This window comes from Argiope bruennichi, chromosome 11, assembly GCF_947563725.1.
Source record: "Argiope bruennichi chromosome 11, qqArgBrue1.1, whole genome shotgun sequence".
Lineage (NCBI taxonomy): Eukaryota > Metazoa > Arthropoda > Arachnida > Araneae > Araneidae > Argiope > Argiope bruennichi.
Genome location: NC_079161.1, coordinates 13,769,482 through 13,792,204, shown reverse-complemented (window position 1 = coordinate 13,792,204; position 22,723 = coordinate 13,769,482). Strand labels below are relative to the sequence as shown.

General features: G+C 31.2%; 1 protein-coding gene across 1 annotated transcript in view; it reads right to left on the bottom strand.

Annotated features, from left to right (window-relative positions):
* Positions 1-22,723, bottom strand: part of LOC129957325 (potassium channel subfamily T member 2-like) — a gene marked incomplete at its 5' end in the record, with an annotated part of 365,616 nt that overhangs the window by 98,915 nt on the left and 243,978 nt on the right. The window contains 2 exons of the mRNA XM_056069596.1: positions 14,243-14,317; positions 16,410-16,469. Of these exons, the coding sequence (XP_055925571.1) occupies positions 14,243-14,317; positions 16,410-16,469 (135 nt within the window). The remainder of the gene's footprint in view (positions 1-14,242; positions 14,318-16,409; positions 16,470-22,723) is intronic.

Genomic DNA, 22,723 nt, shown 5'->3' with positions numbered 1-22,723 from the left:
GATTATCTTCAGCTGAGAAGTGCAGCATACAACATAATACACAGCAGCATACAACAGACTCTACTGCAGGCAGTAGAACACAGCTTAGTTCAGCACCAGCTTCACTTCGTCGCTGCTCCGCTTATCTCTGGAAGGCCAGTTTTTTCCCGTCGATCCCGACTACTCTTCCCTGTCGCTTCCGACTACGACTCCTTGCACTCCACTGGTTCACGACTCAATTCCCCACTGGTTCGCAACTACTCAATTCACCGTCACTCCCCGGCAGCTGCAGCTCCTTTCATAGGTCTCAGGAGGCGGGGCTAAAAGCCCCTCAACCAATCAGAAACGTTCGAGGCGTATCTCCGTTCCTACTGGACGGATCGGGAAAATTCTCAATGTTTCGGGTATAATCTATTTTGGCGCCAAAGTCGCCAAATTCGTCGCCAAGCTCTGGGACTTCCTATGGAACCAACTATGCTGGGAAGCCGAATCAAGGATTCGTAACAATATATATGACAATTTAAATACGCATTTTCTGAAGAGGTCATATCTGTTAACTGGATAATAGTGAAAAAAAATGTTATAAAATAAGCTTAAAGCACTTTCAAAAACTAATTACAAATAGTCGAAAAATGCCAAGTGAGAATTAAATTAAAAGATAATTATTGAAAAGATATTTTTATTTCAAACTTTAAGATGGCTTGAAACTCTTTTTTGTACTTTAATATTTACAGTAACTATAAGGGAGGAAATGTCAAAATTTGCTTAATTAATTAAATTTTTAATTATAACATGACAAAAAAATGACTCCGAGGTGCACATTTCTACCCTCCAAAGTACATCTGTATACACAATTTAGTAACTTTAGATCTGAAGCGAAGTCTCGAAAAGAGACAACACACGCTTATACTTCTATAATGTTACAGGACTTCTTCCACAAAGTCAGTAAAAGTCAACGGTTCGTTTGTAGTGGGTGTATGGTTTAACACAATCAACAGACCTCAATAGCAAATGACTAAGTAGCAGTCCTTAAGTAGTAATTGGTAGAAAACAACAACCACAGCATACAAAGCGGCCTCAAAGAACTCATCAGGAGGAGGGAATCTACATAGCTATTCTCTATGGTCTCTTCAAACGTCTGCAATTTTCCGCAGTCTCTTCGCTTTAGCTGTATCCAACTGCCGAATCACTACTACACGACTGGCTACTCGATGCTGCTTTTATAATAAACTCCAAGATTTGGCACATAACTCTATTCTCTCATCGTTTGAGCCCCACTCAACACTTGCACTTCGCTAGATTGATCCAACTAATTCGCCTCGACTCGCTATATGAATCTATACCAAATACACGATTGTCTTCTTCTTGGACTGCTGGCTTTCTATAATTTTCTTTGTAGGGCAGAGAAGGTTCTCGAAATATCAAACATATTTCAACTCTTATTGTCTCTATGTGTAAATGCGAAAGCTCACTCAGCGAGAGTGATTTATTCAAAATTTTCTGGCATGTTCTCTAATAAAGATATTTCCTACCCCCCTCCCTCCAAATAAAATTGTAGTCCTTGCACCAGGCCATAAACGCTACGAGTGTTGAAATTTACACATGGGAATTGTGTCCTTCGTACCATAGTAAAGATTAATGATAAGAATATTGAACAGATTGCGTCAATGTATATGGAGATATCAAGTAGAAAAAAATCTTGTTGAGTTTTCTATGATTTTGTTAAACGCACTGTAGAATATCTGCGACATTATAAAGATTTTTTTACTCATTGAAATTTAGAAAGAATGAATGTAGAAGACGCAAAACGGTGCTCTAGGGAAATTTTGCTTTGACATAATTTCCAAAAGCATCTTCTGTTTTAAAGTAAAAATAAACTTAATGGAATGTAATTTGTCTGCAATAATTTGTCTCCATAATGTAATTATTAGCAAAACATTTTCCATTAATAAAGAGAAAAAATAATAACATTTAATGACTTGCATTATCTTTTAATAGTTATTGTAATTAAGGTAAAATATTATTTTGTCTCAGTTTATAATATAATATTTTAATTCTTGCATAACTCAACATTTTTATAGAACAAAAGTTTCCGGTTTTAATTATAAGAACAAATTAATTAGATTTTGCTGAGGGCAATGTTTCTTTTTAAAAATATTGTTACATTGTTTTAGAGCAATTCCGTTAAAATCCTATTTACATTGATTTAACCTTCACGTAATAATAACTCGCTTTTCCCTGATATAACCATCAATGACCTTCAGCCGTTGTTTAATATTTTATAGATTAATTTAATACTGAAGTACTCATAGTTTTGAAAAGAAAAAAAAAAAGGAAAAAATAATAAAAATTAGAAATATATTTTTTAGTTTTCTGAAACGTCTAAAATAACTCCGAATGAAGAAATAGCAAAACATTTAATCTGGTGAGTTTCAAAAGAATCTAAAACGAGTAAGTTGTCAACATCACATAAGTGAATATGACATCTCTGCAACTATTTTTTTATCACTTAAAATTTGTGCGTTATCTAATGCTAAAGCGAAAAAAAAATATGTGAAAATTATTTAAATATTTTTCATTTTCCATTAGTATCATAGATTCTATTTACCATTTTCAAATTCATTTTTTTCAAAAACAGATGATTATTTTGTAATTGCTCCGTATATTAATTTAAACAGTGAATTAACTAAAATTTTGCAATAAATTAACTAATAGTTTTAGCGTTATCTGCCCTTTACTAGATATAATTTTATTTTTCAACAAAGAGTGTGGATATCTATCTAAATAAATGTACAAAAATCCAGTTAAAATAAATATAAAAATGTTTGAAATTTAAAAAAAAATTCGAACTAATTGAAACATTAGGTATTTAACTTTTTTTTTTATTAAAAAATTGTTTTCTTGAACGCAAAGGAAGTGAACTAAATATACACGATGTCCATCCAAATCTTTGGAAAATTATGCGGGAAATCTCCCATGTACTGATATAATTTGGATTATCAGTGGATAGTATCTTTTTATTTTTATTTCTGGGTTAGGCATGAAGTCATCAGTCATTCTTCCTTTTTATGGACACATACCCTCTGTCAAAGCATTGTAGCTTTATTTCTGCTCTTAAATGTTATGTGACTCTAGAGGGCTTTGAGTTTCCCATTTTCGGTATCGATATGTGTTGCTTGGGTCCTTTGCAAGGTGTGATTGCTTTTTGGCGGCGCATCTAGTAATCCTTCCGGCCTTTGGCTTAATCGGGATTTGTTTATCTTACTTTAAGGATTACCACCCGGGGGTCCCCCTCGAAATGAGGATGAGATGCTTCCAGCATGGTGGTTGGATCTCGCCACCTTGGAGGGTACACTAAAAAGTGGGGGATCTGACTCCTCCCATTGATGACGGGACGTACTTAATTCGGGGAGGGTTGTACCGTGGCCAGTGACGGCGATTAGGACTCAACCACAGTTTCCGCCAATGTTGCTGTTGCGAAGGTCCGGTCATTCAGTATTATGTTTTACTTACTTTACTTACTTTAAGGATTTATCCCCCATGGAGGCACCTCGAAATGAGGGTGAGATGCTTCCAGCATGGTGGGTGGATCTCACCACCCTGGAGGGTACACTAATAGGTGGGTGATCTGACTCCTCCCATCAATGACGGGACGTACTTCCTTCGGGGATGGTTGTACAGTGGCCGGTGTCGGCCCTTAGGACTCAACCACAGTTTCCGCCAATGTTGCTGTTGCGAAGGTCCGCTCATTCAGTATTATGGTTTAAATCCGTGTGCCTTCGTGGCGGGTCGGAGAGTTAGATGGTTGACTTACTTTAAGGATTTATCCCCCATGGAGGCACCTCGAAATGAGGGTGAGATGCTTCCAGCATGGTGGTTGGATCTCACCACCCTGGAGGGTACACTAATAGGTGGGGGATCTGACTCCTCCCATCAATGACGGGACGTACTTCCTTCAGGGAGGGTTGTACAGTGGCCGGTGTCGGCCCTTAGGACTCAACCACAGTTTCCGCCAATGTTGCTGTTGCGAAGGTCCGGTCATTCAGTATTATGGTTTAAATCCGTGTGCCTTCGTGGCGGGTCGGAAAGTTAGATGATTGACTTACTTTAAGGATTTACTTTAGGTGCCCCCATGGAGGCTCCTCGAAATGAGGGTGAGATGCTTCCGGCATGGTGGTTGGATCTCGCCACCTTGGAGGGTACACTAATAGGTGGGGGATCTGACTCCTCCCATCGATGACGGGACGTACTTCCTTCGGGGAGGGTTGTACCGTGGCCAGTGGCGGCCCTTAGGACTCAACCACAGTTTCCGCCAATGTTGCTGTTGCGAAGGTCCGGTCATTCAGTTTTATGGTTTAAATCCGTGTGCCTTCGTGGCGGGTCGGAGAGTTAGATGGTTGACTTACTTTAAGGATTTATCCCCCATGGAGGCACCTCGAAATGAGGGCGAGATGCTTCCGGCAAGGTGGTTGGATCTCGCCACCCTGGTGGGTTTACGAAAAGGTGGGGGGTCTGGCTCCCCCAATCGATGATGGGAGGTACTTCCTAAGGGAAGGGTTGTACCGTGGCCTGTGATGGCCCTTAGGACTCAACCCCAGTTCCGCTATAGTTACTGTTGCGGCTATCCGGTCATTCAATATTTATTATCCGTGTGCCTTCAGGCGGGTAAGAGAGTCAGTGATATGATTTACCTTTAGGATTTCAATACATTAAGGAATAAGTATAGATTCTGTAAAGAGTATAACTGACTTGAAATGGACCCTAGAATGGCGTATGAAAAGGGCATGTATGTACTTTAAATCATTTTGGCAAACTTAATTCAAAAAACATACAGATAAATGCAAGTTTTGCCAAACAATTTACCCAAGAATCCGAAATTCAACAATGTTTGAACTCCCTTTGTGTGAAAGGACGACATTTAGCAAATAAGTAGAATAATTATATAATTAAAACCAATCGAATAACCGAAGCTCCAATTAGATAATGAAGGGAATTCTTCTTCACACACTGGTTGACTTTGAAGTTATCCAAATCGAACCATTTTAGTTCTTTTCTTCTCCTAGAGTAGATTTGCGTACACTAACAGGCGAAAGTGGGTTTCGTTTGGTTTCACAAAAGGCGATGGCTTTAAACGGCGGATTAATTTACTTAATTAGAATTATATATTGTTGATTTCGTTAGAGAAGAGATTTGTTTGCTGATGGGGAAATTCCGAATCATTTGCTGTCTTTGGAAGGGAAAATACGCTTAAGCTTGAAACTATTGCAATAAGGAAATTTCAGATATTGTGCATTATGTTTGAAAGATTGCCCTATATTTTATTTTGATAATTTTCAAAACATCTCTTTGAACTTCAGTATTATAAATGTCTGAAATCTTGCGTGAATATTGAAAGGAATTTCTACTCCCAAGACATACACAGAAAACATATACACACCTTTCACACAATTATATCTATTTCTACTCTCATATTTAAGCGAAGAGATAGTTTAAAAACGCAAAAAGAATAACCAATAACATTTTAAACAAAAACTTCGCACTGAAATTGTAAATTTGTATCAATCTTTTGCTGGAAATACATGCACAGGAAGTTTGTCTATATGGAAGTGAATATAATTATTAACAAACAATGAGCCAAATAAATGAAATTTGGCCTGCAATTTTAGAGGTCAACATTCAATTTTGCAGCAAAACTAACTAACAAAAGCTATGTATTTTCATAAGCCGGTGGACGTGATAAATCACAAATTTGGATATGAATTTTGGCTCTAATTTTGTCCTGAAAATTGGAAATCTGCATCAAATTTTGGAGTGAATAAGATATTATATATATATTTATATATATAGTAACCAAAAATATTATCATTATGTAATTAAAACCTATAATTAAAACAATCTAAAATTAAAAATATTTTGGAAACGAAACTAAATTATTTCGGAATCGCAACTAAAAAATTATTTGATTCAAACTAAGAACTAAAAAAAGAACAGAAAAAGCACCATTGTATTTAGAGAGCGCACATGCAGCTACTACTGAAACACAGATGAATCAAGACAATAATAATAAAAACCAAGTAAATAGAAAAAAAGTATCAAAATTAAACCAAAAAAAAAAAAAAGAAAGAAATTTTTGCTTGCTGCTGGTATGTACTTTCCTTTCTGTTTTCATAATTGGTTTCACTGTTATTATATGGTTATTTTATGTTATTGTATTTTTGCTTATTAGTGGTCCTATTCTTCTAATTTATTGTTTCCTTTTCTTTTCTGTTAAAGTGGTGCATCTCTTAGGCCTAATTTCAGAGGATTTTCGAATCACGAGGAATCAGTGCTGTTGGACATTTTAGTCCGTATTCCTCACAGAAAAAAAACCCTTTTTTTTGAATCCCTACTTGAGGGTGACCCTTGAGAAAGTCTTCAGGCCGGATTCTTATTTTATTTGGTTTAATTTTGTTACTTTTTTCCTATTAACTTTGTTTTTATTACTATTATATAATCCAAGTTTCTGATTCGATTTACAGTTTTATTCTGCGATCAATAAAATATATTGTATATCAGTACAGGACAAGATAAAGGGGAACATTCTTAGGCTAATTTAAAGTAAACCAATGGGGTAAATTAAATTCAATGCAAATTTTGATGAGTGACTTCCTAACTTCTTTTCAAAAATACTCCCTAATAAAAATAAATTTTGATTTAAATTTTTCCCAATCGATTGAAATCGAAATTTGACACAACACGATCATTACAGTCACAAAATATCATGCAAAATTTCATATATTTAAGTCCATTCGTTTATCAGTTGTGAAGTCTACATGCTTCTGAAACTACAGACCGATAGACTTTTAACCTCTGGCTGGATTTGGCTCAAAATTTGATATGTGTCTACAATATAGATATTAAATCTACATATAGAATTTTATTCATATAGATTTCTCCGTTTTGTTATCGTATTAACTTATATTAGAGAGACATGACACTGAAGTAAATATCCTTAAAAAATTGAAGCACCTTTCCTCGATTCGTCAGATACATCTGCAATGGATTCCCTCCCATGTTGATATCAAAGGTAATGAGATTGCCGACTTCCTGGTCAAGTCCGGTGATGAAGAGGCTTTGATACCTTCTGCATCTCTACGGAGCTTTTTTCCATCGCTGAAAACAGGAATAAAATTTCTTGGTGTGTTCCACTAGTGCACCACTGATATCGAGGTGATCATCCGGGTGGCTCTCTGGCTCTTGTTTGCAGCCGACACGATCAAACCACCCTCACTCGCTTCCTCAGTGGTCATCTTAGATCATTAAAATACTCTGGTGGCTCCAAGTGCTTTGATGTTTGCACCATTTGCTCTAAGGTGCAGACTTCACCTGAACACATCCTTTCCTGGCTGGGGCTTACCAGACAGGATATAACAAACAGTTCACAGAAGCTTTTGGATTTTTTTTAGGGTGCACAGTATCATGAACCTGATCTAGCACTGCTGATCATGGGGATAGGCAACAACAACAACAACTTATATTAGAAGATCGGGACAGACATACTTTTTTTTGTTGTTTGTTTGTTTGTTTCTTATGGCACTTGCCACTGACAAGCCCGCTGTTACGAAGACAGCGATTTACGCCTGAGGGGAAAGTCTCTTATTTTTTATAGCAGCGCCAACTAGGGCCAAGAGTACGACTTTGCTACTCACGCATCACTCATTCGCTTGCACAACCCCTTTTTACAGGAGGGCACATTCACACATCTCACAGATAGAACAACAGAAGAACAACCATGCCCAAACCGGGACTCGAACCCGGGACGCCCAGATCACGGGGAAGACGCGCTACCCCTATGCCAGGACGCCGGCATATTTTTTTTTTTTTTAAATAAAGGTAGCTACATATTTGATAGGAACCTACAAATTTATTGCAAAAATCATTTACCAAATGTCATCTGTATAGCGAGGGAATGGTTTTGAGTTATCTTTATCTCAGAGAGGTAGACATTTGCCAGAAATGTATTTTTCGAACTCGGATAGGTCTAAAACACGGAGATAAGTCGTCATTTCGAATTTTTTTCGACGATGACAATACTTTCTCGGTAATTCGTATATGAAAAAGCAAAAAATGGCATGTTTATATGTATCATCTACATTGATGATCAGTGACCTGATTTTAGAAACAACTCGTTTTGTTAAAATTGAATAGAAGTTGGCAACCTTTTTGTTTAATCTTTCAAAAACAATACTAATTTGCAAAATATTCCCTAGCTAAGAAACTAGAATCTTGTGGTGAAAGTTTATAAGCCAGTTAACAGCTACGCTGCACAGGCAATTGCTTTTGTATTGTGGTCATGTTACTGGCCTGCGAACCACAAGGTCCCAAGTTCTATCCTCACGTATCGCAAACCCGCCACAATCTCATGTATGTAATTCTGTAAAAGGCAAGGGAAATTAGAAATAACCCTATGTAGCCAGTTTTCAGAACACCAAATGACTGGTAAACATATTTGCTTTAGAATCCACATTGCACTGAATGCAATAATTAATAAATGGATTTAATTTTCCAATAAAACTTTGCTTCGAAAATAATATACATTTTTTTAAACATCCCGTTTTCACTAATGCATCAAAATGCGATTTTTTCAAAGCACACAGATAAATTAAACATTTAATTAATCAGAAATTAATCAAAATTCTTATTATTTTGCAGTAACGTCGGATTATCCCTCAAGATACATTTTTATACCATCTTGAAATTCAAACGTTTTCCCTTTTAATGTATCAGTTTTATTCGGGTGAAATGTTTCCTTCAGTTTTTATAAAATATTCAAAATTTAAAAAATAAAAGAATAGATAAGTGATTTTAAAATTTAAAAAAAATTATAAATAATCTATTGTTAGATATCATGGAAACTCCGAGTTTTCCTATATTTATTTCTTATATTTAAATTTTATTTTTAAATACATTTTTATATATGCTTTTAATAAATATTTCTTAAATACAATTTTAATAAATATATTTTTAAATATTATATGCATATATATAATGTTTTATATATTGAGTTTTAAAAGAAAATTTATGCAATATTTACAATAATAATTTTTATTGTTTCAAAATAAAAATACAAATGAGGATCTGTTGCCACAACACATTATTAGAATTCTGAAAGAAGATTTAAAAATATTTCAAAGTAGATGGTTATTAATTTATACTAGGAAAAACTATTTATTTAGTTTATTAATATAAAGAAAATGAGCTAAAAGCAGTTAAATCTTCTAGTTCAATTGTCTCTCTAATCTTAATTAAAACATTTCAGAATTAAAAAAAAATTTCAGACATTATAATACTATATAGAAAAGTATTGTGGTTTTTATATTAAAAATATTAGGCATTATTATACTTCTAAACAAAGCCGAGTATATTAACTAGTTTATTATAAGTCAATTTTTATAATCACGTGACATTTCAACTAATGAAATACGCAAAGTATTTATTAAATCTGTTTCAATTGAAAAGAATGCATTTTCTTTCTAACTGCTTAAAACCAACCAGTTTATCCTTGGATTTGATTCAAGGCACGGTCCTCTACAATGTTTGCACCCCTATGTGGTCGAACGAGGCATTTAACTATTGACCGGAATAATTACGCAATTAGAATCCGATCGAATAATTGGAGCACCAATTAGATAATAAGGAGGTTTCCTCTTCACATTCGATTGATTGAGAATGCCCTTGAAGAAACCCACTTGGAGCAGTCTTAATTCATTTTTTTTTTCTTTCATGAAGACGAATCGTAGATATTGAGTGAATCATTAGGAAGTGAGATTGGCTTTTTTCTTCTGGTTTCTTGAGGGTTAATTGCAAGTGGAGTGCTAATTATCTTAACTAGCAATGATAGGTTACAGGTTTAGTGTTCGGAAAGCTGTCCATTTATTGATCTGGAAATATCGGAGATGATATTGTATTGGAAAGGGGAAATATGTTAGGAATTTGAAATTAATGTCAAGGAAGGTATTGTAATCGGATTGTAGATTGCAGTCTAATTATTGTATTAGATCCTCAATAAATTTTTTAAATCTCTTGTTTCATTAAACATGAAGTATCTGGATTTTGATACGTTTTGACTAAATTGTCGACAAAAACGAAAACCGAGTATGCATTTTAGCCCCCTTGAAATTTCTAACAAAATGTTACCATTTGTAATGTTGCTCTCCAACATAGTTATTTTTATTATAAGAAGGACAGTATTACGGAGATGTCTAAGGGATGATAAACGGATGACGGATAAATAAACCCGGGCATACCAACAAACTGGCGATTGTTTGTTAACTTAGTGACGCATTTCAAGTTTGGCGAGAAAATGGAAGATTCTGCAACCAACAAAACTTTTGAAGATAGGATCATTAAGGCTCAAATTACAATGATTCTTCTAGAAGTTTCTGGAACTTGCTTTAGAGACAATAAAAACTCGGGAGTTTGAACTCGAATCAGTCAATCAATTGAATGGAGCTCAAGCGATCAGTTAAGAGACGATTGCTGAGTCATGCGCCGAGGCCTTTAGTCAAGTGTTAGGGTAGCATCGAGAAGCCAATCGTATAGTCGAGTCATTAGTGAGTCGGCAGTCAAATTCAACCAATTCAAGCAGACAATGGGGAATAGCAGACGTTTGAGGGACGTAAATAATAGTGTGAAGTCTCTCTATCGGCGGAGTTCTCTTTAATCGTTCTGTGCTGTTATTGATTTTTTTCCTACAAATTCGTTCTTTGTATGCTGTTATATACTATAAGAGTCGTTCTTTTGCGCACTCGGCTGTGTTCTTTGTTGCCTATGTGTTAGTGCTTTCGTGTTTGTAAATGTTTTTATTTTTCATTCTGCCTGTTGCCTTTTTTCACAATATACCCACTGCATGGAACCCGTTAATCACCATTCAATTTTAGGAATTCTTCGAAAATTTTAAGAAACAATATATTGCTTTTAATAAAAATTCATGAATGTTTTTAATATTTATTTTGAAATTTCCAACTTATATACATTTATTTAAACAAATAATCCTCTGGATGTTTTGCGAAAGAGTTAGTTTAATCACTCTTGATTGTTTAATTAGTTATTTTGTCAATTATTTATTCATTCATCATTATTATATCATTTTATATATTTATTATAGAATTGCATATATATTTATTACAGCACTAAAATTAACAACATTATTTCTACTTTTGTCAAAATACTTATCCCCAGCGTATCATTGGTGTTTTAAATAAGTTAATTAAATACAAAAAATAAATAGGACAAAAATTTTGAATTTTATTCAATTTGTAAAACATTCCAAAGATTATGAAATGCACACTCATCAATAAAATTTAAAAATCTAAATGCACTACGTTGTAGAGTATCAAATTTTTAATTAAATAATATAAAATCTTTTTCAGTATGTTTTACTTATATATGCATTTTTAAATTTGAGAAAAAAATAGTGACGAATTATTACATAACTCAAAACATCTGCATTTTTCTATATCAAGTTCACACAGCAAATTTCATTTATCTAGCATGCTATGTTTTTTAATTATCATGTTCTTATACGCAAGAAAATATGAAATAACATTTAGTTTTTACAAGATGGAAATACTAAAAAATAATCCGCCATACAGATGCATGAAAATTGATCATATATTAAAATTCATCATATCGTTTGTTGTTGCATTTCTGAGATTCATGTTCATATGGACATGCTTGACAGACAGACAGACAAACCGTCAGGCTTTCAATGAACGTCAAACAAACTGGACACAGATCTATTAAATTTTGGGGTAAAGATTGTATGCGAAATTTCATCTATCTAGCTCATTGCGTTTTTGAAAGGTCATGATAGTAGCATCAAATTAAAAATATTTTTCAGAAATCTTTGATATTCAGGAAAATCTCTAAGGTGGCATTTTTAACAATTACAATTTTGTTTCATAGTATATAAAGAAGTAAAAAGAATGGTTTAAAACTTTGAAATAACTTCAAAGTTAAATAATTGCATGAAAAGTTAAACTATTGCAACATTTTTCAAATATATGTAACAATATTAAACCATTGCAACATTTGAGACCATATTAAATTCACATTTCTGACTGTGAAAAACTAATGCAAATAAATACGAAATGCTTTGAAGAGATTTCATTGAAATTATGAGTTAAGATTTATCGATGTTAATTAATTAAATATCGAAGGCGTGAGGGGCATTCAAAAGGCAACTTTGTGTTCGAAATGGAGAGAATAGATCAAAGAGCCGCCTATTAGGCTGTCTGACTTGTGAACAAAGCCATTTGAAGCTCATTAATCAAATGGCGATTTCACAGTTCAAAATCTTGTGTATTTAAATTCATGTATTTTTAATTAAATTGATTTGTTTCATGCTTATATTGCAGATGGTACTGACTTCCTGAAATGTTGGAATTCAAAATACGTTTCTATGAATGCTGGAAATGCAATAGTTTAACATTTGTTGAATAAAAACCAAAGTATCTTAACCCTTTAAAGGGCCATTTTTTTCTATTCAAATTATGTTAAAATATTTTTAGGCTTGGAATTAGAATAAAAAAATGGATTCATTTAGCTCATTAGATAAATTTTATTTGATTCATTCATTAATTTGGTTCATTAATAATTAAGTAACAAATCAAGACACATCCTTTTGTCTGAAATAAAGAACTGAAGCATCTAAGTTTCTGTCTTTCTAAAAAAAATTGTCAGAACTGATGCTAACCTACATAATTTCATACAAAGATTGATAAATTTGGTGGGAAGCATACTTCCCACGGCCCTAGAAAGGGTTAATTAAATTTTAATAAAGTATCAGTGCCGACATCTATTAGCAAATAAGCAAAAACCATTTGAAGATTTTCGCTATGAGTTTAACTCTAAACTATTAAGTTTAAAATAGAAAAGTGGAAAATAATAAAAATTAAAAAAAAATATACTCTTTAATAAATAAAAAAATACATATTTTTTGTTTCTTAAAGCATTTACACCATTTTTTTATATTTTGAAAACATTTTTTGTATTTAATTTGTTATTACGCACTTTTATTTACCTTAACATATTTCATGTTAGCAAAAATTGGAAATTTGATTCTTTTCTTCACCCATTTCTTTTAAGACTAAAATTTTGATTTTTTTTCAATGGCATCTTTTCAACGATGATACAAATTTATAATGTTTTTAAAATATAATTATCAATTAATTATTTAGTTTTAATTCTAAATGAGTGATGTTAGAAGTATTCTGCAATATCAAAAAATATTCCACACTTTTTATATTACAGAATTAAAAATTATAGCATAAAATGTAGAAAGTTATAAAAATGGAATGGCGTTAAAAACAAGCATTTAAAAATTTATTAAAAGACAATGTAATCATTTACTTTTAATAAATTATCAAATGCTTGTATTTGTAAGCCACAGAGAAATTTTGAAAAATTAAGTTTAGTTAATTTAACCCTTTCACTCGAAAAAATTCAATGCACAATTATTCACTTATTATCAGGAATTGCTTTTGCTCCGAAAAATAAAGTTTATAATTGTTTTAATATAAATTTCTCGAAAAGTTAAGCTAGATCTTCAAACTATTCTGCAGATACTTTTAACAATCAAAGTTAGAAAATAAATAAATAAAATTTCAAAATGATGCATCGTCTTGACTGGTGCCAGAGAGTAGATATCCGAGTGAAAAGGGTTAACAACCCATTTGAAAGCAATGATAGAGTTATTTGGGGACGGAACTCTTTCTGATGATTATGACGACATCTGAGCTACCATCCCCTACAAAATCTTCCGTACCATACCAGCGAGGTGACGTTTGACCTAAGACATCAGATTTAAAGTATACGACGATACATATAAGACATATCTTTAATGGAATCAGGTTTTTAACCTGAAGTTTCAAGGCACCAAAGCCGAGACCACAACCTCTAGATTACTTGCACAAACTGAATTGTTAGTCAAAAATTACATGAAATTTAGAACATTTTATTAAAAACATTCTGAATATATTCGAATTGTATATTTTCAGCGACATATTTTCATTGCAGTTAAATAATCGATAAAGCTTTTATTATTAAATGATTAAATACATTCGAAAAGCAGTATGTAATGTTTAGTTTAGAATGGTAAATTATTAAGCCAGATGAAGTGTTTGGATCAGTATAGTTATATCAATTTTTTTTCAAAAAAATTTATTAATTCACATAAAATAGTAAGAGGAGAGAGTAAAAAGATTAATGGATCGTTACTTACTGTGACAACAAACGGTACGTTATTCACTAGCTCCAGAACGAAATTGGAGGATAAAAATTGTTGCCAAACATTTCCCTGAAATGAAATGGTTAATAATAAGTTGATCAGCATTTGTTTTTCACTTTTTTCTGAGAAAAATTTCAATAAAAAAGAAGACACTACATTCACAACTTCTATAACATGATAGATACACAATTTATTCATCAATTCACAGATAAAAAATACCATCTATTTTTGAAATATTAATTGAATAGGAGATATTTCACATTCAGAATATTTGAAAATTCTTGGTACAGATTCTGAAACAAGGTAAGTCGTAAATATTTTTTTTAAAAATAATCATGTTTTAAGCCATTTTTGAAAAAGAAATAAAAACTAATATTAACACAATATTTCTGATTACAGAACTACATGCTACAATGAAATTAGGCTGAACAAGAATATGTCAAAATTCACTAAAATGTAAACATAGAATATCACTCATAGTTGTTGATTATTTTTCACACACATTGAAGCTAAGTATTGTAAAAGGCTTTTAGGCAAGTTTCTTATGAAAACCTTACTAAACATTTTATCATTCTTACTCTTCATTGAATATCCAATATTATTTTTATGCACATCTTCATTGAATATCCAATATTATTTTAATGCACATCTTCATTGAATATCCAATATTATTTTTATGCACATCTTCATTGAATATCCAATATTATTTTAATGCACATCTTCATTGAATATCCAATATTATTTTAATGCACATCTTCATTGAATATCCAATATTATTTTAATGCACTTCTTCATTGAATATCCAATATTATTTTAATGCACATCTTCATTGAATATCCAATATTATTTTAATGCACATCTTCATTGAATATCCAATATTATTTTAATGCACATCTTCATTGAATATCCAATATTATTTTAATGCACTTCTTCATTGAATATCCAACATTATTTTAATGCACATCTTCATTGAATATCCAACATTATTTTAATGCACTTCTTCATTGAATATCCAATATTATTTTAATGCACTTCTTCATTGAATATCCAATATTATTTTAATGCACATCTTCATTGAATATCCAATATTATTTTAATGCACATCTTCATTGAATATCCAATATTATTTTAATGCACTTCTTCATTGAATATCCAATATTATTTTAATGCACTTCTTCATTGAATATCCAATATTATTTTAATGCACATCTTCATTGAATATCCAATATTATTTTAATGCACTTCTTCATTGAATATCCAATATTATTTTAATGCACTTCTTCATTGAATATCCAATATTATTTTAATGCACATCTTCATTGAATATCCAATATTATTTTAATGCACTTCTTCATTGAATATCCAATATTATTTTAATGCACATCTTCATTGAATATCCAATATTATTTTAATGCACTTCTTCATTGAATATCCAATATTATTTTAATGCACATCTTCATTGAATATCCAATATTATTTTAATGCACTTCTTCATTGAATATCCAACATTATTTTAATGCACTGCAGTTAGCTGTATTACAAAAAGAGAACTGTTATATTGTCATTTCATTAGCATAATAATTTCTTTAAAAAAAAGAAAAAGTTTAAGAATACAAGAAGCAGATCCAGCATTTAAACACTTGTATTAATGTATTGTTTAGTCGTTAGAGTTTCTTCAGATTTGCTCTGTCACCCATTTAAATGTATTTCAAGAGTTTTCAGATATTCTATATGAACTTAGAAATTGACGCAAAAAATAAATATCCAATTTTGAAAGCCCATACATCTAAATAAATTTGTTTATGATAGATTTAATTTTAATTGTTTTTGATTAAATGCTTTAATAGCTTGTTAATGAATTCAAAATCAGTTTGAATATTTAACATCTTGTGTCTTAAAATTGTAAGAGGAAATTCGCAATTTAAAGCCAATTCAAACATTTGCTTTAAATTTTTTTAATTATGAATGCTTTAGTTAAAAAGAGTTAAAAAATTAAATAAATGAGAAATTTTTTACAAATTTGCCTTTAGAAATTAAAAAAAAATATCACGAACATTTCATTTTCAAATATTCCGAGAAAAAAACGCACATTCAATATATAAATTTTGAATTGAATAAATTATACTGAGTAACAATAAAATATAATGGAATATATTCTTACCTTATACCCTAAATAAGCAATTAGTAAGGCCTCTAGTAAACTAATTACAGATAGTGACACCTGCAAAATAGAAAAGGGTTTGTAAAAATATGATAAATTACTAATAGTAAAATATTAAATATTAGTATTGATTGAAATATGACAAATTAGTAACAGTAAAATATAAAATATTTGTATTCGTTAAAGTTATTCTTTCAAATTAGTAGCGGACTGTAGAATTTATTTTATTGAATCAGATAAAAAAACATGTGATGCATAAGTGACATGGTTTCAAGCGTGGTGCGAGGGAGTATTTTTTCAACATGTCAGCACAGATACAAATGAATTAAGGTGTATGTACACACTTGAAACTTCGAAAATAGTTCAAAATATCGAATATTTTTTTATTGCTTAATAATGTTCTCTGATCCTTTAGTTTTCAAACGATACCAAAATGTTTTCAGTATTCGAAATATTTCTCGAGTTATAGTTATTTTTCTTGAGGTGCTTTCATTAAAAACTCTAGTTATGGTGTTTTTAAAATTCATTTTATGACGAATGATATTTTTCCACTATGTTGCTTCATTCAAACAATCATAACTCAACAAAAAAATTAACCAAATACAGTTATTTATATATCAAAATAATCTGTATGAAATAGTGGATGTTTTGTGCCTCAATCAAAGTTATATTTATAGAAATAAATTTTTAATAGCTGTTTAAACGTTAAAATTATAGAAAAAAATCTCGCTTTTTCTATTCATCGGTGATGAAAAAATTGTGTAAAAAAACTATACACTTTTATAACTTGTTTGAGGCAGACAACATGAAGACTAATATTAGGCATATTTTCCAAGTAGAATTGTGGGTCTGTACAAATTAGAATTTAAGATATCATGTTTCAAAAAATAGGCTAATTAGCTCATTAAATATTATTTAATTAATTAATAATTAGTGTTATATGGTTTTTTTTCACTGAAATGAGTTTAAACATATATTAATAACCGATTGTGAAAAAACTGGATTTTTAAAATTAAAATTTAAAAAAAAAATCTTCAAGTGTGTACGTACACCAGAAATACCATCACTATAATTTAAAAAGACAAAAAGAAGAAGAAATTTGACGGTTGTCAGGGAGATGTTAACGCTTTGGCGAAAATAATCCAACAACTTGGAATTAAAGAAGACATGTCATTTCAAATTATGGGGGAAATATTCCGTACTCCACAATTCTCCGGTACACTTCTGCAATAGGCCAAAACGATTCAATTTGATATAAATTATAGTTTTGATGTAAATTTGTTATGATTTGCATAAAATAATACTATTTTTTTTCAAGCTGCAACTCATTTCTTTAAGAATATATTTATGGAACGAAATTCCAAAGTTCTTATTTAAATTAAACACGTTCGTGGACAGTAAATGTGGTAATGATATATAAAATAGATAATCAAGTGATTTTTGAACTTTTAAAATTGAACATTTGATTGCTTTATGCCATTTGACATTACAATGAAAATAAATGGGAGAAGAAACATCGGTGTTATTAAGGATTACACAATAATAGTCATACATTGACTTATTACACTGTAAAGAAAATACAGATGAAAACAAAATATTTTAATAATATATTGACTTTGAATGATACATGAACGAGATAAAAATCTAAAAATTGTGAAATTATAAAATGAAGAGAACAAACAAACAAATAAAAAAACAAGTATTAATAGTATAAGAAAAGATTAGCCCTCTTTACGATTAAGATGAAAATAGAACAACACATTTTTAAAAAAGAAAATGGAAATAACTTTACACATTAAAATAAAAAAAAATATTAAAAAAATTAAAATATGATCAAGAAAATAGTTATCATTCGGCCTATATAATAAAATTTATTTAATATATACAGGATGTCTCAAAAAAGTTGAACAAATGTATATTTTCCTAAATATTGCACCTAAATATAATATTAAATCCCGAATTTTATTACATTAAGTTAAACATTCTAGGAAAATGCTAGAAGAAGGTTGAAAAAAAAAGAGATCCTTCATTTTAAATGACTTCCATAGTCTGAAAGTGTCAGATAGTAAAATGTTTCTCTTCAATTCATCTGTATCCACAAAACCTGTCCTATCAAAAAATTTGTAGACATATAATTCTTTATTTAAAAGAAATTATTAGAAATTCAGATAAAAATGTTTGTTTTAGATATGAAAATTTATTTAATAAATAAAAACTGTTGTATGTAAATATTTTACTTAGTATTATAGCATTTAATAATCAGATTTAATGCACATTGTTGCCCTCTTTGATAGCCAACAATTGCAGCTCCAACTTATCAAAGCAGAGAAACTTGAGAAATAGATAATTTAAGAGATAGTACACTTTCAAACAAAATAAATAAATGAAAAAAAGTACAATTCTTTGCTCGCAGCTGTATGCAAGATATTAGGCTTTACAAAAATGGCCTATTTCAGGAACGAGGAACGTTTTGAGATGTTGATATATATATATATTCTAATCAATTATAATGAACATTAATTGTAAGTAATTTAATGTGTTTACATTTATTGTTAAGAAAATACATTTTTAAATGTGTCGAAGACATTCATTTAGAACAAGTTTCATAAACAATTACTGTACCATTTGACCAAGTTTTAAAACTTAATAAGAGTTAATAAATGTATAATTATTTTCAGATTCCTTTCTTTTAATAATTTATAGGAATATGTATATCACCTGGAATGTGCAACGAAAGATTTGTTTAAAATCCATGCAAGAAATGAAAAAGTGATTTAAGCTAATAAATTTTCCTTTTAATATCTCTTGCAAATTTTTTAAAAATAAAAGTGTCAAGTGTGCATCGAAGAATGCAAGAAAAACATTTTACCAACTGACACTTATTTTGGGCACATAAAAATTTAATTTTTAAAATTTCTTATCATCTACATTTACAGGAGGCAAAGTTTAGGCGTACAACAGTGTGCAAGTGGCTTTGGAATTTAAAGTGAACATCAAGATGCTATATTTAATGAAGAGAAAGTGTTCCTCACTTTTTTAAGATTCATGTAAATCTATACTTATATAAATCTCAATGTGTGTGTGTGTGTGTGTGTTGGAGCTCGACAGGCCAGACCGTTTGACCTACATCTACCAAATTTGGTACATGTATACCTTGGAGGTCGGGAATGTGCATCCGGGGTCCCTTTATGAATTTTTAATTAGAATTTTAATTATTAATTAAAAACTAACTTTCCCGCCAAAAAAATCTTTTCATTTTCCCCACCGCCAAATGAGTAAGTCTTCAGTTTTTTCCCCCACACTAATAAGGCTAGGGGTAACATTTTTCGGCTGATTATTTCAAACGATTCTGTTTATTTTCTTAATGTTTGATGCATTTAAAATTAAACATTGTTAATGAATCGATCTTTCAGATTCATTCTGAAGTACTTTTGAATTAAAATAAAACAGATTAAAGGAAATTAAAAACCATAATGAATGTACCCTAAGTCCGAGGGTATAAAAAAGCACTCGGATGTTCGTTATTCAATTCACATACGCAGTTCTGGGGTCCAATCAGAGTTTTAGCTTCGTTTACGCCTCGTTTTAAAGCAATACTAGGACTATTTTGGAACGGACGTCTTAACTTTGAACTACGGTCAGATGACGAGGGAGTCCAATAAGAATATATAGCGAGGGGAAAAAAAGAGACTCAAATTTGCTAAAACTGTTTCATTTTTCTAAATCCTTTATCTTTCGAAGCGAACAAAAATTAGAACTATTGAAGTTACTGAGGAGTTAACTATCGTCTTTATCGAAACAATGTTCGGATTTGGAGAATGAAATTTATGTAGTAATTCATCCGCAATGACATCACAATGTAAATGAATAGCATTCGCCTCCGCCAACACTTCTACGATTACCTCCAAACTCTACATATTCTATTTAAAGCAATAAATAATCAAATAATTACGGCAGTTTCCATATTTGTCGTATCCACCAATCATCTACGTTGATACGAAACTTCCGTGATTAATGGGCTCTGCGACGGAGCAACACTGATTTATGCAGGAACAGTGTACAAAAATAGAGCAGAGGGGAGTGATTAGTTTTTCAACAACAGCCGCCACACCCATCGAATAATTAGGAGGTTGACAATAATGATTTTCGACACACAATCACGGGCCTGATTATTATTCATGCGTTCGGTACACAAGGCTGGGAAACACGGCGCCAAAATAAAGCTTTTTTTCTCCTTTTCAACTCTTGCATTGACTAACAAATGTAGAGTGTTCCATTTGAATTTTAAATTCGCATTTGTTTATTTATTTACTGTAAATATGTCGAAACCACTTCAGGTATTGGCAAAAGACAAGAAATAAAAGTCTCCGAGAGAGTATTTTCATGAGATTTGAAACTCTAGTACAAATATTATTCCACAATAATGCTTTAACATTATTCAAAAATAACGTAGGGGCCGAGGTGGCCTGGTGGTAAGGTCTCGGCTCGGTTCCAGGTTCGAGACCCGATTCCACCGAAGAACCGTCGTATAAGGGGGTCTGTTGCACGTTAAATCCGTCCTGACCAAACGTCCTCCCGCTGGTGTGGTCTGTTTTGTGGAAAGGAGGGTGCCAGCTCAGGTGTCGTCCTCGTCATCTGACCGCCGTTCAAAATTACGAGGTCCGTCCCAAAATAGCCCTAGTGTTGCTTCAAACGGGACGTTAATATAACTAAACTAAACTAAACTAAACTATCAATAATAACGTAACTCTAGTTCAAACATTATTCCACAGTAATGTAACTCTATTTGAAACATTATTCAATAATAATGTTTTAACATTATTCAACAATAATGTAACTCTAGTTCAAACATTATTCCATAGTAATATTTTAACATTATTCAACAATAATGCAACTCTAGTTCAAACATTATTGCACAATAATGTAACTCTATTTGAAACATTATTCCATAGTAATATTTTAACATTATTCAACAATAATGTAACTCTAGTTCAAACATTATTCCATAGTAATATTTTAACATTATTCAACAATAATGTAACTCTAGTTCAAACATTATTCCCCAATAATGTTTTAGCATTATTCCACAATAATGTTTTAGCATTATTCCATAATAATGTAACTCTAGTTCAAACATTATTCCCCAATAATGTTTTAGCATTATTCCATAATAATGTAACTCTAGTTCAAACTTATACCACAATTATGTTTTAATAATTATGTTTTAATATTTATTAAAACATAACCTTTCTTTATATCATCCTCCCTAGATAAAAGACAAGCTTACATAGCCCTAAAAGATAGTTTTTTTAACGAAATTTTGCATTTTTTATAGGAAACTTACCTATGATACCTACGATTTATCAGCAAATTAATTGAAGTTATAATTATCTATTTAGTATATATATATAATTATCTATTTAGTATCGGAATAATTATATTTTATATAATTATTTCGATTGAAGAAGGACAGATTTTAACAAGTGGTGCCTTTCGAATCCTAACAGTGACATCCAGATTGAAGAGGTTATTTTTAAAAATAAAATATATAATGATAAATTACAAACAATAATGATAAAATGTACATAGTTAATGGTAACCTTTTAACCAATGAAATGAAAAGAATAAAATATACTTTTGTAAGATACAGTCAACATACTTTTAAAATTCTTTAAATTAACCCTTTCTAAGGCCGTGGGAAGTATGCTTCCCACCAAATTTATCAATCTTTGTATGAATTTATGTAGGTTGGCATCAGTTCTGACACATTTTTTTAGAAAGACAGAAACTTAGATGCTTTAGTTCTTTATCTTACACAAAATGACGTGTCTTGATTTGTTACTTAATTATTAATTAACTAAATTAATGAATGAATCAAATAAAATTTATCTAATAAGTTAAATGAATCCCTTTTCTTATTCTAATTTCAAGCCTAAAAATATTTTAACATAATGTGACTAGAAAGAAATGGCCTTTTAAAGGGTTAAAGAAAACCATAAGGAGTAGTCTCTCAGAAACATAGATTTCGTTTTCAATGATAAAAGTTTTATCCTTTTCACTCCGCATAAAAAAAATCAAACCATATGTTTGGCGCAGTATCGCCAAGGATAGCCCTTGCGTTAGAAAACTCAGCCAACCAACCGCAAGAAAGCTCTTCGAGCGCGGTTGTGAAAGCCCAAAGTGTTCAGACATTTATTTTCATAGCCAATGAGCACTTTCTGCTTCGTAAAAAAATGAAAAAATATTGAGCATGCATTTTGGATTCCTCTTTATTGGCCAACTGAAAACAAAGCGTGCCGTAGAATTTGAATTTT